The 16,544-nt window shown below is 38.1% G+C and overlaps 6 protein-coding genes across 6 annotated transcripts in view; 3 read left to right on the top strand and 3 right to left on the bottom strand.

Annotated features, from left to right (window-relative positions):
- Nucleotides 1-637: 637 nt before the first annotated feature.
- LOC113674702 (uncharacterized) lies at nucleotides 638-3,024 on the top strand. Its single transcript, XM_089185491.1, has 3 exons — nucleotides 638-798; nucleotides 1,875-2,158; nucleotides 2,711-3,024. The coding sequence occupies exons 1-2, from the start codon at nucleotides 738-740 to the stop codon at nucleotides 2,153-2,155; spliced, it is 342 nt and encodes a 113-aa protein (XP_089041617.1). The 5' UTR covers nucleotides 638-737; the 3' UTR covers nucleotides 2,156-2,158; nucleotides 2,711-3,024.
- On the bottom strand, nucleotides 2,790-10,153 carry LOC113674573 (phosphoribosyl pyrophosphate synthase-associated protein 2). Its single transcript, XM_089185488.1, has 11 exons — nucleotides 9,951-10,153; nucleotides 9,739-9,791; nucleotides 8,634-8,700; nucleotides 7,901-7,986; nucleotides 7,654-7,749; nucleotides 6,742-6,857; nucleotides 6,330-6,385; nucleotides 5,733-5,896; nucleotides 5,390-5,460; nucleotides 4,371-4,517; nucleotides 2,790-3,692 (listed from the first exon to the last, which is right to left on the bottom strand). The coding sequence occupies exons 1-11, from the start codon at nucleotides 10,100-10,102 to the stop codon at nucleotides 3,534-3,536; spliced, it is 1,167 nt and encodes a 388-aa protein (XP_089041614.1). The 5' UTR covers nucleotides 10,103-10,153; the 3' UTR covers nucleotides 2,790-3,533.
- Nucleotides 10,138-12,149, top strand: LOC113674709 (histidine protein methyltransferase 1 homolog). The gene has a single exon (XM_027191198.2). The coding sequence runs from the start codon at nucleotides 10,182-10,184 to the stop codon at nucleotides 11,103-11,105; it is 924 nt and encodes a 307-aa protein (XP_027046999.2). The 5' UTR covers nucleotides 10,138-10,181; the 3' UTR covers nucleotides 11,106-12,149.
- Nucleotides 10,181-16,544, bottom strand: part of LOC113674735 (uncharacterized) — a 19,603-nt gene continuing 13,239 nt past the window's right edge. The window contains exon 8 of the mRNA XM_089185481.1: nucleotides 10,181-12,664. The gene's annotated coding sequence lies outside the window, so the exon portion shown is untranslated. The remainder of the gene's footprint in view (nucleotides 12,665-16,544) is intronic.
- Nucleotides 12,772-15,444, top strand: LOC149039390 (uncharacterized). Its single transcript, XM_089185494.1, has 3 exons — nucleotides 12,772-12,955; nucleotides 13,090-13,318; nucleotides 13,907-15,444. Exons 1-3 carry the CDS (start codon nucleotides 12,938-12,940, stop codon nucleotides 14,227-14,229), a joined length of 570 nt encoding a protein of 189 aa, XP_089041620.1. The 5' UTR covers nucleotides 12,772-12,937; the 3' UTR covers nucleotides 14,230-15,444.
- Nucleotides 13,325-16,544, bottom strand: part of LOC149039391 (uncharacterized) — a 5,027-nt gene continuing 1,807 nt past the window's right edge. The window contains exons 4-11 of the mRNA XM_089185476.1: nucleotides 16,285-16,358; nucleotides 16,072-16,184; nucleotides 15,872-15,967; nucleotides 15,672-15,764; nucleotides 15,446-15,546; nucleotides 15,074-15,226; nucleotides 14,792-14,911; nucleotides 13,325-14,699 (exon numbers count right to left, since the gene is read on the bottom strand). Coding sequence (XP_089041602.1) covers nucleotides 14,550-14,699; nucleotides 14,792-14,911; nucleotides 15,074-15,226; nucleotides 15,446-15,546; nucleotides 15,672-15,764; nucleotides 15,872-15,967; nucleotides 16,072-16,184; nucleotides 16,285-16,358 — 900 coding nt within the window. The 3' untranslated portion in view covers nucleotides 13,325-14,549. The remainder of the gene's footprint in view (nucleotides 14,700-14,791; nucleotides 14,912-15,073; nucleotides 15,227-15,445; nucleotides 15,547-15,671; nucleotides 15,765-15,871; nucleotides 15,968-16,071; nucleotides 16,185-16,284; nucleotides 16,359-16,544) is intronic.

Consider the following 16,544-nt stretch of genomic DNA (forward strand, 5'->3'; position numbering starts at 1 on the left):
ACGAGAATATGTTACCCGATAATCAGTAGAATAGGAGGTTGTTACCCGGGCTGGTTAAAAAAATTAAGGGGAACATTTGTGTCGAAACTCAAACATTATTTTTACTAATGACTGACAAGCCGTAAATTAAAGGGTGCTATAAATTTTTCAATGGGTGAAACAGTGACGGGTTTCTAGAAGTAGATAAATTAAGTTGAAAAAAATATATTGAACCGTCCTTGTTAAGGTGCCATGAATCGTGATTTTACTATGTACTGGCAGATAAGGAAAGTCACTCATTGTATTGATCTGGTTGCCCGAGCTAATAAACCACAAGGAACCTTATCTTAGCTTTTGATCTTTCTTTCATTTCCATATCTGTTTTTATATCGATAGTTTTGGTAACTGAACAAATCCGACAAGAAAACCATGTATTTAGGTACTTTATCGAGAGACCATAAACTAAAGGTGTAGTAAAACTTCACCTGAGCTATGTTTGCGATAAACAAGAAACCCGATTTAAAATGAATCAACGAATGTTTACTCTTCAGGTAATCCTTTCATCTTATTATCAACAAATTTTGGCGGATATTACAAAAGATTTGTGCCTATTTCCGTTTGACAGCAACAAATTACTTTTAATTAAGAAACGCCCTACAAAGCCGATGTGCTTCAGTAACCACACACTACCAGAACTATATACTTGCGTGTTCATGACATTGTTTCCTCTACGGAAGAAGACAGATAACGTCTAAAATATGGCATACAGCACCGGAATTATTCTTGTCATTCTCTGTTTCTCCTCGTTTACTGCTCATGGTAAGCAAAGTTTGTGGTCTAATCGAATCTTTCATAATTTTTCTGTTTATTTTAACGCTTACATTCGTGCAAGAGAAAGTTCCGAGTTGAAAGGCGAACTAAGAATTGGAGAATTTTGCTCTGATTTAACTAGAAAAGCCGTGACTTGTAAGGAATTAAAAATGCCGATGTATCTTGATGGGCAACAGTGGGCCAAACTTTAATTGCATCACATTTTTTTCGAACGAGTGATAATAAACACAGTAACGAAACTAAATTCAGATTTGATGTGAAAATGTTTTCAAATCTATTTGTTGTAATACGTGCTAGAGTTCAGTCTTTCCATCTCAATAACACTTGTCGGAGTTCGGGCTAACTTTTCCTTAACGCTTAACTTCGGTCGAACGCCAAGGTGTATACTTGTGTCAGTGTCCCTCCGCATTTTACTCTGGTTTGGAGGTGGATCCGTTGCATATCGAGAAAGCTATGCCGGGTAAACAATGTACAATTCAAATTTAACTCGGATAGGGCGGAGGGCTTAATCCCGGGTCTGTTTAAATTCCCAGTTTTCAGACCAGCACCCACTTATCTGCTCAACATCGCTAATAGATCAGTCATGATGTTAGTAGAACTCATCAATTATTTTTTGTGTTTTTAGCCCAGTAACAATGGTAGTTAGGGATGAACAAACATGTGCCACTTTCTTTCCAAAGTTATTGTAATCATGCAAACGATTACAATTACTTATATGCATGTGAAATCGTCTCTTTCTGATCACGTTTAATAACCGAATAAGAAGACCCAAGAAAAACAATTTTCTCGTTATGCTATATGACAGCAAAGGGTTGTCAACTCAAGTCGTAACTTTATTGAGACAAGGGTTATCAATGTGCAGATGACGTTGTAAAAAACCGAGTTACTTGTAAAAGGTAAACTGCGCATATCTTACTCTGTTCAAGTCTCATTTATTCGGGATCAATTCGTTCAAATTCTTGACTCTTGGCAAGGTCTTTTCAATGAACGAATCGTGATAAAAAATAAACACACGGCTTACTTTACAATGACTCTGCTTATCGTGTTTTTTTACCCATTGAAAGCTTCGTGGACTAAAATATCCGGATACAAATTCATCAGCGGAATCAGCGTGGGCTCAGAAACCACTTACCACAGCGATATAGCTGGTGCGAGGCCTCTCTGCCAACAGAGATGCGACCAATTCGCTTCCTGTAACGCGTTCCGTCTGTACAGCTTTGTGGGAACAGTGTTCTGTACTCTTTTTGAAACTATCAGTGATTATTCATGCCCGACTGATAGTACTGATTGGAACTGCATGTTTGCTGACGGGGAGTCATGGAAGAAAAGCGACTTGAGGAGATAGAAGGTAAAAGGCTCTATTTACGCGTTGCGTACTTATACTTAAGGTTTCCAAGACAATTTCTAGGCCATAATTAATCTGTAACCTTTATGAAATAACTCCAAAATCGCGTTAAACAACCTCTCACATGATAAAAAATTGTTAGTTACGATATAAAATTCTAGACTTTCCTCACGTTTCTACTCAACAGTATGTTAAAATGTTAGGAAAATTTACACATCACGGAGCAATCCCTTCAGGCCTTTCTTCGAGGGGGGTGGGGGGTGGGGGGTGCGGTCGCAGTTTCCCGGAGAAGTTAACAGTCAATTTTCCTTTAGAAGGTATTTAGAACGGAAACCTAAATTTCTCAGCGTAAACATATATTGACCGACCTCCAATTCACAAAAGGAATTAATTTTCAGAAACGTGAATCCAGCCTCATTTTTGAGTATCGTCATGATAATATTACAAAGGATCGTTGCCGATAAACAAGCTGCGGATTCTTCTTGACGAAAATTTTTGACTTCTAGCGACACACTCAGCTGATGTAACACCTGTACTTTACTTTTTCTTTTACAGACAAACGACAAGTGGCTTTCCTCACACACATTTAGCGGCTCCCATTATACAGAAACATTAAAACTCGTTTCTCATATTGTTTATTTGAACTCAACTTTGCCCGTCTTTATTTACAGTTCTTACTAGAAAAGTCCATCAACATTTGTCCAATGAAATCGAGGTGCAAAAAGTGCTGATAGTTATTACCGATCCAAGAAACAGTGAGGTCGAGATTCCGCCATTTTTTTCCAAAAATGATACTTACTTGTCAACTTTCCGCTCAAAATAACAATAAAAAACAGGAGAAATAAAGTTCTCTTTCGCGGCTAACCTTATTCGATTTGGCTTTTCTATTCACTGTTGTTCGATAGGTCTTGGGGAAAAACGGCCTAAACAAGAAGAATTTGTCCATTTGAGCCCCGTTCAAACCGTCATGATAGTTGATGATAGTTTTAACTATCACGCGCGTTTGAACACCAACTATCGTGCTCTATCATGACAGTTTGAACAGGGCTTTATAATGTTCTCCTGGGATATTTACCAATAAGCCTCGACTTCGTCTCCACGATCCAGTCCTCCCGGTCTGCACACAGGCATTTCGTTAGAGGCGTATTCATACCTAGAAAGGCGTTGGTGGTTGTTCGTGTTTGTGGCCCAGTAGCCCATTAATTCAGGTGCTTAATATCATGACCACTACACTTTACCACACAACTAAATAAATGTGAAGCTGTTAGTTTGCTAAACGCACTCGAGATATTTTCTCACAGTAAGTTCTGTCTGAAATTTCCACGAAAGTCTTCCAAAACTAACTTTACTTCAGACTCAGTTCAACGCGCCAGCTCGGCTAATCCTCCAAAGGAACATTTCTAAACAGATATCCCATTGACTCGCCATTGTGAATTCTGCGGATGGCTTCGGCCAAAAGTGAGCTGATATCCACCGTTCTGATTTTACTACAGCGAGTCATCTTCGTATCATGAGATACTGTGTTTGTGATGACAACCTAATGACAAAAAGAACTCCACGACGTTAGTTCATACCTGGTCGTAAAAATTTTCTTTTATTCAAACTTAGAGTCTTCTGGTGTAGCCCTTAACTTTCAATTGTTTTGCTTCATGGCCCCAAAAATTTTTTCAAAACGGGCTGAAGGAAACTGTGTCTTCGTTTTTGTGTCTTTCGGAAGTTCACGAAAGCGATCTGATAATCTTCCTGTCCCTACAGTGTAAAGCTCCGAGCAGAGGGCGTACAACGCAGTAGATTACTCTGGTGGGGGTGCAATCATAGTAGTCAGTGAATTTAACCGAGCGTCTGAAATAGTGATGTAATTTGACTGAACGAGGGAACAAGTGTTATGTCGCGTACGTGTGGTGGCTGTAAAAATACTCTGCGCTTCTTTACGTCATACGAGACACGAAATGATATTTCAGGTTTACGTTGTCTTATACTGACGCACAAGCGCGTGCGTTCATGTGCTTGCGCGTGCAATGTACTACTTGTTCTTTCTTTAAAAAAAATTTATGTGTTGACTATAAGAGCCTCAAATCATTCCGACTTAAAAACGCCGGAATAAGCAGTGCTTTAGCACGGGGACGTCTATATGCCGTACAAGGCATTTACATCTCACTAATTTTGACGTGAAACTCCTATTGACATCACGTAAACCGCAAAAGCTGTGTTTTACCTCATCGATCGCGGATTCCTCAATCAGTTCTGGCGCATCCGCTGACAACAAGCCATGAGTGACCATCACTAAAATCTTATATGCCCCGCGATCCTTCAGGAGCTTGGCGGCATTTACAAATGACTCTGCTTCGTCTATCATATCATCCTGTAAGTCGGGATACAACAACTTTCAGACTTAACAATTTAGCCTGGTGTAGAAGTGTGTTCATGGCAAGTAAGACAAAGCAAGGCAATATTTATTCGCATTGTAAAATTACACAGTAAAGTATAACGTAAATCTAAACGTAGGAACCGTAATAAAGTAGAAAAACTACTGGGTGACCACCATCGCTCATTGTAAATAGACACGCACAGTGATAAGCGGTTTACTGAGCTACATCAACTAAACGTACACATCTTAAATAGGGACAAAGAGAGTCTCCATAAAACGCTGACTTGTGGCTGTCACTGCCCCAACCAATCCAATTTCTATACCATCAAGGAACTAGGGTTCTTAATACCCTGAATTGAAAGCAAGTCCATCAAAAATTACCCCCTAACTATGCTCAATTTCCTCTACCCTTTACAACCTAACATCAATAGGCATATTCTCCATACTTTTTTATAGATATTTCCTAGGAGGCTAACAAGGAGAATACGTTTAACAATCAAGTGCTTCTTAAGTTGGTGATCATTTTATCCATCTGATTATGTGATTCAGGGTGACATTTTAAGAAGAAATTAGATGAGCACTAATAATTCCTGGCGGTCACGGGGGTAACATTTCACTGGTACTAATTTCTACTCTTAAGTGGAGAATGGTTCTATCAGAGTAAATGTGATAATTAAGATTATGAAATATTTGGGTAAAACTCCAAAATTGTCCATGCAGTTGACATTTTGTTGTTATAAATTGAATACTGTTGGTTTTTAAATTAATTTGATAACTAAGAGTACACCAACAATGTGATAACTACACTGCAACACTCAAACATTAAAGCCAACCATGGTGCAGTAAAATACTGAATCAAATCTTACCACAATGATGGCAATCTTGCCTCCTACATCACCCACAACGTTAATTGGAGGTTTAGCTTTGGGAAGAAATCCTGTGAAAGACACAAGTATGAAAAAATATTGATTGCAAAGGTTTTAGTTCAGCTCTATGAACACCCAACACTATATTCCATAGGATGGCTTAGTGACAGTGTGTCAACACCTGTAAAGCATGGAACAAGTTCATTAGTGTTCAAATGACAAATGTAAATGACAAAAGTGAACCAAGCTGGTTCAGGTAATCTAAAAATATACATACACAAACAAATCAGAATTGTAAGTGAATTTGAGAGTCAGAATTTCTGACAGCCAGGTCGAAACTTACCTGGTAGAGACATGCTGTCAATACTGACAGATGCAAAACGACGTCCCTCAGCTAACGTAGGAGGTGGAGACTGACGACCATCAAGTTGCTCACTTTCCATCTCCTTTTGTTCACCATGTATCACAGCTAATCCAAGTCGTAGACGCTCAGCAAAAGAGGTGGCCCTTGAATCATACCATTATTTTAGCAAGTTTATTTCAGTGAGTTTATCACTGTTAGAGAAATATGTTTTTTGTCTTGTCACCAGCATGGGACAAAGAAAAAATTATGGGTTCCTTTTAGGAAATGAATCTCAGACCTTTGGATTCCGTGCTTTGATGCTCTACCACTGAGCCACAGAGACTCTGCAGTGGACAAGGTCTATTACAAAGTCCATATTTTCATGTTTACCCAAACTTACCCCTTGACATGTTGTGAAGCAAGGCTATATATCAAAATGCTCAATACCAATAGAAAGTACTTGGTTGTGTGCACAGAAAATCTTTTGCATGGTTGACCTTAGTTTGGATAGAAACCTTTTGGGCTGGTAAAGGTGTCCAACATTATATCAAAATTTTTACTAAATTTTTGAATAGTAAGTTACATTTCCTCTATTACCTGATGGCTGACCCTGGATTCCTTGCAATTATAACTGCATTTCTGTAGTCAGCAACCTTAAATTTAAATATATAGCCACCAAATCAAAAATATTCAAATGCTTTAACTCTCTAATGTGCCTCAAATACTTTCCCAAAAATCTGCTGGCAGATTCTTGTTATATCAACAAAAGAAGCAGAAAAACTGATTGTAAAAGAATCTTATCCATGCCGTTTTTAGTAAATTTTTTTGCCCATAGGTTCAAAATTGAAAATAAATTCTATGTCTTTATTATCATCATAGACAACTGAAAATTAATTCATAAGACAATTGTGATTGAAATTTTGGGTATTTCTCACCCTAAGGCATGTAGTACATCAATTATGAACAGGAAATTAACTTTCCACCAGTTATTCAATGGTATTCTAAGTACCTTTTCTGTGATATATTGAACTAGAAATGGTGAAGCCCTCAAATTGTCAACTGGAGCATCATAAAACCCCTGAATCTCCTTAGCATGAAGATCAACTGTGATGATGTTTGTGAGTCCTGTGGAGTAAGAGAGATAAGGTAAACAGATCAATATCAGTATCTGGACAACTGCCCACCTACCCCTCCCCTAACCCAACAACAGTCAATTGATAAAAAGTTAGGGTTAAAGTTGGGTTAGGGGAGAAATAGGTGGGCAGTTGCCCAGATACCAATATTGATCCTGATAAACTGTGCCACTGCACTAAGGCAGTTTGTATAGGATCAGCAAAAAGGGTTGTTGCCACTCCCCCTGACTTAATTTTATTTTGAGCTGTGCCTCTCTCTTCTTATTTTTTTTTCAAGTTTTCAACTAATTTTGCACTCCTAAGTGGCTTGCGTGATGCACTGAGAGAGAGTTGTCATACCCTAGAATCTAACAGAATGGCACTTGACGGGGTTAAAAGCTGCCCCTTAATTAAAGTAGGAAGTTTGAATTGTAGAATCAAAATAGTTCACAAATGGGTACTGCAAAAATCTATCAGTGTTCCAAGGTAAAAGACAAATCATTTTTAACTGATAGCATGTGAATAGGCCTAGATGTCAACTGCTAAGAAGTCACTTTAAATTCTAATTTGTGATGAAATTTACTATTAAAAACAAAAAATTGGTCTGGTCTGATATCAAGTCTAACAGAGTTATCACAAAATTATTCACTGAAAAGTGCTCAGCTGGTAAGTTTGATTTCAAAAGGTAGGTTCACTTTCTCTGTACTTTCACAGCAACCTTAAACTCATAATGTATTTGTCAAGGAACACTGAATAAATAAGCATAAATAAAATAAATAAATGAATAAATAAGCATAAATTACCGATACCTGCTCTGCACATAAGAGAAGCCACCAGTTTAGAAGGAATTGACCCTCGTTTGTTCATTTTTGCCTGCTTGGAATATGGCAAGTATGGAATGACTCCTGCGGGTACAACACATTACCCATATTATATTCACTATACAGAGTGACAAGCTTTGAATTCATTTAATCTGAAATTCATTTTCTTGACTCCAACTAAATTAAAAAAATATATATCACATTTATATAAGTGAATGCTGTATATATTCCTTACCAATGATACGCTTTGCACAAGCAGTCCTACAGGCATATGCAACAATAAACAGTTCCATCAATGCATCATTAACATCAAGACTCTCACTGAAAATATAAATAAACATGGTTTTCTTCAAGGATGAGCAGGTGAATAGTGTTAAAGCTGACAGGAGAATATTCTCTATGTCAGAATTAAACTAGCAAAGGCCATCAAAATTGAGCAGGAGAAATGCACATAGTAGGTAGAAAATTATCTAATTTGTGATGGCTAAGGAACATGTTAGACAAACAAATGTAAGTGCCAAACTGGAAATAACATGTTGAGAGGTTAACCCTTTTCAAGAGTGCAGTCTTCACCTTACTTTGGTTCAAAGTTTATTACTTATTATAAGAACATTAATACTGAACATTAAAACTTATTATAACAGAACTAGTAAATTTGTCTCATCAAATTCAATTGCACAAGCATGCTTCATATTCCTATTGTGCACGCTCATGACGTCAGCAAACATATCCCTTCAGAAAAAAATTTTCCATCGGGTTGAAAATGTTATAAAACAATTATTGGTTCATATGTCAGCTGTGTGTTCATCGAGATATGAAGCACTTGGGAAGTTTGGAGAGCACTCAAGAAGCTAAAGTTGCTCCCGAGAGCAATTCTTACGCATCTTTTGTGCTCTCCAAACCTCCCACGTGCTTCATATCTTGATGAACGCATGCTAATGTATGAACCAATTGTTAAATATTCTTACCCCAATCCTGACTGTATAATGTACACATCTTTACCACGAACTGAGATTCCTATCTTAACAGAAGTTTCTACAAAAGAAGTTTAAAACAAGCAAAAAAAAATTAGTTTATCATATAAACTACAGTGTATACAAGGATTTCCAGCCCTGAAAGAAGCTGTGACAACACATGTGAAAAAATACAATATCATTTTACATGTGTTTGATATGACAAACCAGCTGCTAACACATCACTCGCCCTTTCCTGTCACTTGGTCAGGTTGATGAATGAACAGCAAAGCCTTAACCATTCTCAGTCCAAGATCGTTTGTTGGAATTTTTTCGGATTATGGCTGCTAACACACTTAAAAATTCCCTATTGCTTACAGACAGTGATGTTGAAACTTTCCTAGAAGGGGAGGAAAACCAAAATACAAAAGAAAAACCAAAAGTTATGTGTTCAGTGGCTTTGGTAATGGCATTTCTCACAGCTGAGAACAAAAATCAACTACTGGAAGATTTGTCACAGGCTGATTTTGGCCATGTACCTGAAAGATTTCCTCTGTCGGTAAGGACCACTTCAATAACTGACAGAGAATTTTGTATATTGAAAATTTGGCCCATTGTTTGTTTTGTAGTGATTCAATGCATGTTTTCATCTTAAGTGTGCCAGCAAATTTAAAAATGGATTGTTTATGTGTTTGGATGTTGGTTTAATTTTAGGGGAATATGTCAACACTAAAAACCCAGTAACTTGTGTCTTGACCAGTAAAAGAAACCAAATGGACTGAGTTTTATGACATCAACTGGAGAACAGCACCAAACACAGATTAGAAGTTTCTTTGCAGAGAATTTATTTGATCTAAATATGTTGATTTGTAGCGGTAGCCTAAACGATCAAGCCTAGGGAGAATGTCACCAAATTCTGCAGTTCCTACAGCATCGACAAGTGAGCAATACCATGATGTCAGTTTGTGGGGAAACAAACATTTGCCAACTATTGGCAAGTATTTTACTTTAAAGAGTGGTTCAATTGGAAAGTGTTGTTAAAAATGACTCCAGAAAAATTTTGTTGTTAAGTTGTTTTCAAGGAGTGACCAATATCTGAGATAATTGGGATGTCAATCACCTTGATTCTGAAATTTCCCAACACTGCACGCGGCCAACTCAATTCCCAATTTCCTGAGAAAAACAAAATAGTGAACACAGCTTCAGATGAACCTTAAAATTTGAATATTCCGCTGGATGCATCTCAAAGCTACCAAAAAATATCAGATTGTCACTGAAAGGATAAACAAAACAAGCTAACAAAAGAAATATTTGATAAGTCCTCAAGCTTACCTGGCGATTTTCTCAGACAAGTCTTTGTTAGAGTTAAGTGAAAAAACAATTATACCACTCTGACTGGGATTCATCGTGAGGCGTCTCTCAAGATGCTTGAAGTTTGGAGGAAAGTAACCCCCGATCAATGTAAGGACTAGATATGTACACATGAAAAACGTGGAAATCAGTTTCCCCAGTCATAAACACCAGGCCTTCCTCAGAAGGAGTGGTTACTAAGGTCTATGCAACATGGCGGACTTCAAATTTAATTTTGGATCCGTGGATATTGACGAAAATGCGACTGTTTCTGCGTCTGGAAACGGTGAGGACGTTTCACCAGAACTCAAAACTGCTTATGAAGCAAAAGAAATTCAAATAGCGTCCAGTACTCCGGCGTATTCGGATTCTGCAATGGACGAAATTTGCCTTAGAGGTGGTACCTTTAGTCTTAAACACTTAAGCGAGACAAGTGTGGATGAAAATCTAAAGAATAGTGCAGTTATAAAAACGGCGAATGAAAGGAGCTCGGACCTGATTCCTTCGGTTTACGAAGGAGGCCTTAAAATTTGGGAATGTAGTGTTGATTTGGTGGAGTATTTGTTGGAAAGCGGAATCAGTTTTCAAGGAAAGCGAGTATTGGAAGTTGGATGTGGAGCAGGGCTACCGGGAATATATGCTCTTCTGCAAGGAGCTCAAGTTCATTTTCAAGACTACAACGACGATGTTATTGAGCATGTGACGATTCCTAATGTATTGTTGAATCTTCAGCAGCGACTGAAAAGTGAACGCTGTGAATTGAAAGCAACAGCAACTAATTTCGACCTCCTCGAAACAGCGCGTCGAAGTTGTCGTTTTTATTCAGGTGACTGGGGAAATTTGATAGGTTTCATTAACCCAGAGCTAGCCTCGGAGATGCTATATGATGTTATCCTTACTGCTGAGACAATTTACGCCGTGGAATCACATGACAAGTTGTACCAGTTCATTAAGAGACACCTAAAGAAAACTGACGGCCTTGCCTATGTAGCAGCCAAAACATATTATTTTGGTGTCGGTGGAGGGACAATGAGTTTTGAGAAGTTAGTTTTAATGGACGGTGTGTTTGACGTGTCAGTTTGTAAGGTGTGCAGTACGGGTGTACAACGAGAAATTTTGTGTTTGAAATACCGATAGGTGTTTGCTACAAACTTTAGGTAAAAAAGAGACTTGGAGAAATAAAAGTACGTTGATCCCCTCGAAAACATTTGAAAGAAGCTGTGTACCAATGCCTGTGTTGTAAATAATCATAAAAAGAGCATTTCTCCCTCCGAAAAGGCACGAAGTGTGCGACTTCTGCTTTCTTGATCTTACTTCTTGCGTGACGCCAATTGAAGAGAATCGACCTTAAGGGAACCTATTGAACACAATTATGGGAATTCAGTTGCCTCACGAGAGGGTGCTAAAAAACGGGAAAGGACACGTAGATGCTGCAGCCAAATCTTTGGGAAAAATCTGGTGCTGTTTCAGTTTATCACACCCAAAAACTATGGCTTCCAGCATCTGTTTTCATATGTTTCGCTATGATGAAGGGCTGACGCTCGAAACGTTAGCTTTAAAACTCTTTACGGTGGCCAATTTACGTTATTCAACTCAGCTGATAATACCAAATTACCTTGTTATACCCTCCCACCAACACAGCACCACAGTTTTTTTCAGAAACTTCCCCCCTTTTATTCTCCTGTTTTCACATTCGTTCAGTTATTAGAATTATTTAACAGGACCTACTGTATAAACGATAATACATTTCACTGTGTATTATTAGCTCGAAACTAACCATAACTCAAACTTAACTTCTTTTACATTTAAAGGGAAAATATTTGATATAACATTAGTCCTAGCATGGATAGAAATAATAGTTTGAAATAACAATAGCGAGTAACTTAATAGCGAATAAGTGTGCCAATGTTTTTGAATTAGTAAAGTTATCAGGACAGTGGAAAATTATTTTTACGAGTCCATGGGGCTTTGAGTGCGAACTATCGGCCGACTAAGTCATCTATCCTGCCTTTTGATCCACACTGATGACAAGGAAACATAAAAACTCTGAGGCGTTTAATGGCTTCAAACCAATTCACAGAGTTACCAAATTGACTCGAGGCAAACCGGTCATGTAAACATGTTCATTTAGTAAATATCATAAATTGTCTAAAAAGTGTAAAAAGGTAGATCGCATTCAAAGTTGTGCCACTTGTGGTTGAGACTCGTTGCACTCTCTCGGTCTCTCAGTATGAGTATTTTCTATATCAAGACGGCGATGTCACAGTATTATGGGAACGTCATGTGCACTCTGAGAAGCTGCAACTCTGGTTTGTAATAAACTGAGTAGCACACTGAGAACTTACGAACTCGGCGCGTCCAAATTAGGAAAAACAGTTCCTGAATCGATGACTTCGATATTTTCCGGTGCAATGTATGATGTATCGTTCCTTCCGGCATGGTGCCAAGCAGCAGCTTTTAAAGGGCGGTCGTCTCCCTGCCTAGAATCAAATCTACATGCTCGGCTTATGGGTGATGTAAAAGGAAACCCCTGTATCCGAGAATGGCAGGAGCATGTTCGTGACGGTGGGCGATACCTCTGACTCTGGCGTCCTCGAGAAGCTCTTTTATTTCCTTAAATTTCTCATGACGAGGATGAATCGACCAAACAGGATCAGGAAGGCCGCTGTATACCAATAACTTCACCTTGTATTCTCCTGTATTTTTAAGAAAAAAAGACGCCAGCAAAAGTAGAGCTAAATAATTACGTCATGTTCAATACATCCCAATCCTCCCCTGATTTTGGCCAAGAAAGGAATGGAGGTTAAACACGAAGGCGCGCTATAAAAGGAGAGGTGCCTTAGGTACCTCTGGATCATTTGTCAATCAACCGTCGTGGCATACAGAACTTCAAAACAGCTTGAGCTGCAGTCAATGCAAGGCACTGACCAGAGGCGCATTTCTCGTTAAATTTCTACGTTTTCATCAAAATGGAAGAATTTGTTGAGGTTTGTATTACCTTCCTCCGAACGAAACCGTCTTCGTTTTTGGCGGTAAATTTGAAATTCGAAATGATTCGCTTCGCCATCGCTCAAAATTGCCATTGCGTAATTTCATGTCTGTTTCCAAATACTGGATGTAGATAACTGTAAGAATAAAAAGAAAAGATGAAGAAATGTTCAAGGCATTTCTTCAACAATGCGAAGGGGAAGTGCTGTCAACCCAGCGGAAGAAAAATAAAAGCAGAGCGACTGTTGCAGGCGAAGTTCTGGAGCGCGCGAGTGAACCGTCGCCGACCACCGATTCACTTCAACATGTCCAGGCGTCGATGTCGCCAAACGAATCATCTGTACGGGCTTCCTCCACAAATGGTACGATTTCTTTTTCTTTTTCTTTTTTTTTAATCTAAGTATAATATGATTACAACAATACTGGATGATTCTTGACCTTTGGAACAATACATTAGAAAGGTAACTTAGGATTACAGTTCGACACTAACAATCACTGTGATAATGTATCACCAAGATTGAAACACTCGCGTAACACTATAATTTCTCAGAAGTAACTAATTGCAGAGTTTTTACAATCTAGGAAATACTAGTTAGAATATACTTGCAAACTACAGATTTTTTCGTATGATGCGACAGTTCATGTCTTAGACTGCTTCCTTTTGATGCCTTCATTTTCCGAAATGCAGCCTTGCGTGACACCTACAAAACGTTTTGCCCTGCCTAAGAATGTTTTGAAAGGAGTTATTTCTTTAGAACTACAGGTTGTATTTATTGCAATATTTTATACTACACCTTGGGCAAACTTGTCAATGAAACATGAAAAATGTACATAAAAATTGTCCAAAATAAAATGTAGGCGGGAAGACCAGTTGTACGATCATATCAGACTTCATGACTGTTCAGTTACGCTTTCGCTCTAATAGTTGTTTTACTTTGTCTCCACAATAGCTGATGCAAGAGGGGACGAGTTCGAAATGTGTATTTACTGTCGGCAAACGCCATGTGTAACGACCGACAGTCGCGAATACCTTGGCTATCGCGAAGCACATATTCAAAATCACGTGCGACGAAGAAAAGATTACAAGACGTACTGGAGAGCATTGAACAAATGTGGGCTCTGGAAAGACCCTATTTATCAGGCTAGAAAAGTCGAACTGGGGGACCACGTTAATGCTGTGCGGGAAAGGATGCCCAATTGTGTTATAAAAGATGTGAGGTCAAGGTTTCCTAACCCTCCTGGTATTCCCTATATGGGGCATAAAAGGGAATAATAAAATTCTCATTCAAATGCCCACGTCAAAGAGAGCCCAAGTACCAAATTGTTTATGGTCCATTTTATAATGTCCACACAGCAAATTATAGTGACTTTCCTATAAGTTAGGAAAAGATATACAGTGCAGAGAAAAGTAACAGATAATGAGTCTACTTGGAAAATACCTAGTGTCAAACCTCATACTCATGTTTTCATCACTTAGTACCAGCAGTTGGTAGAATTGGTCCTCCCTAATGACCTCACATATTTTACAGGACATTTGGGCTCCTAGTTGTAATTATCACAGAAACTGTGGTGCAATGGAAAACAGATGAGACATCATTTGTTTATATTAAAAAAGGTAGACCAGATAGTTTCTCTGAAATGAAATGTCTTTGAAGTAAGCACCCTGGTCTCTGCCAAGCGATTTGGATGCCTGGCATGTTGGTACATCTGTAGAGACGATGCTTCTCGATTCACATTTTCATTCTGTAAGACAAATGAGTCAATAAGCATGAGAAAGCAGTGAATCCAAAAAGTGCCAAAGTTATTTTGACGAATTAACAACATAAGTTTCTTACCCAATCAAGAATGGCTAACTCCATGCGCATGTTGTATGAGTCATCCCCATAATGAATCCGCTTTGCAGCATAAATGAGCATCACTGAATGGAGAGACTCAATCCAATATGTTTCCCTGCACTAAAGAAGGCAACAAATTATGGGTGATTTTTCTTTAACTGGAAAATGAATTATTTTGTTCAACTCATTTATGGCCCTTATCTCAACATCATTAATTTGGAAGAAGAGATAAACTTCTTCATGCAAAGAAACATAAACATACAGCATGTGTCAATTATTTACCCGCATGTAGTCCGATGCATGCCTATAAATTGAAGTGCTCATAATGGCTTTCCTGTAGGCAGCTACTGCTTCAGGTTTAGTTAACAGTCTTTTGCCCATCACATAGCCATTCTGCTTGCACCGTGACTCTGCATGGCATTTGACATGATTACCCTGAGTAATAAATACACCAAGTTATGGAAAAATAGATTAATAAATCAGTAGTAATAATTATAGTAAATATAATGTCTCTTGTTCGCCATTATTAAAGAAATATGTGCAATCTTTGAGGTAATGATCATGTCATATCTTGCTAGAATAACACAACAAAAGGTACTTACAAAAATGAAAACAAAATACTATGTTCTCTCAATAAACAGTCATTCAAATTACCTGGTAATGGTCAACTACATTCAACAGTGTACCCTGAAATTCTTCTTCAGTGGGTGGACTGTTCTTCATGCAGAAGTACACATGAGTCCTTGTACTTTTCACTGTAAAATATTCACAATTATTATATTCCATTGTATTCATCTCATATCAAGAAGGAATTTGACATCTGCAGATAATTGTAGAGAGAATATAGCTTCCGATGACTCTCATAAGAGAGATATCTTACCTTTGTCGGACAATTCAAAAAACCACTTTGAGCCCTCATCCCTCTGTGGTCCTGAGGCAACTTTCTTCATTGCTTTAGTCACAGACTTTGCACCTGAAAATAAACAAAAAATTTTAATACCAATAAAAGGCTAATTTTCAAGAAATAGTCATAATCATCAAGACAAAATGAGCCAAAAAATACAAGTGTATACTGAGTACCATGCCAAGAGTCAAAGGAATTAAGCATTCCTTTTGACAAGATCCATGTTTTTAGCTGTAATACAAAGTCATGTGCCACCTCTGCAACATGGAACCCTGAAAAAAGAATTACTTTAGTTGCATTATAAAATATACTTCTGATCTCCATATTTGTACTACATATGTGATATGATATTATTGAGGATGCAAACTTATCATACCTTGTGTCTCACAGAGATAAGTCAACAGCTCTTTTGTCATAGGGACCTCACGGCTTACTGCTGAAGTTTCATTGGCCTTACTCCAGTTGACAACTGCTAACACCTTTTTGGTCCTAAACATAATCAGTGCAAATGAAATGATTTTAGGAATGGTGTTGAACATAATAGAGGTTCAACATATCATACAAAGAAATCGAGTAGAAAGCATCTTACGAGAAAGAAAGGGCTGACACTGTTGTGTGTGCTGCTGATCGACTGGAATCATGCCTTGCATCTGTTATAACACACTGCAGGAAAATGGTAGAAATCAAAACATAAAAATGGTCACATTTCTCTACTCACAGATATTTTCAAGGTTTACAATCTGATATAAGATTTTATATCTTTGTACGTGCCAGTCTACATAATATACTCCGAGTATGGCAGGTGTATAAGTATGTGGCCAAAGACAAAATGAAGTTAAAATGACTACT

This window comes from Pocillopora damicornis, chromosome 10 (assembly GCF_964200805.1).
Source record: "Pocillopora damicornis chromosome 10, jaPocDami1.2, whole genome shotgun sequence".
NCBI lineage: Eukaryota > Metazoa > Cnidaria > Anthozoa > Scleractinia > Pocilloporidae > Pocillopora > Pocillopora damicornis.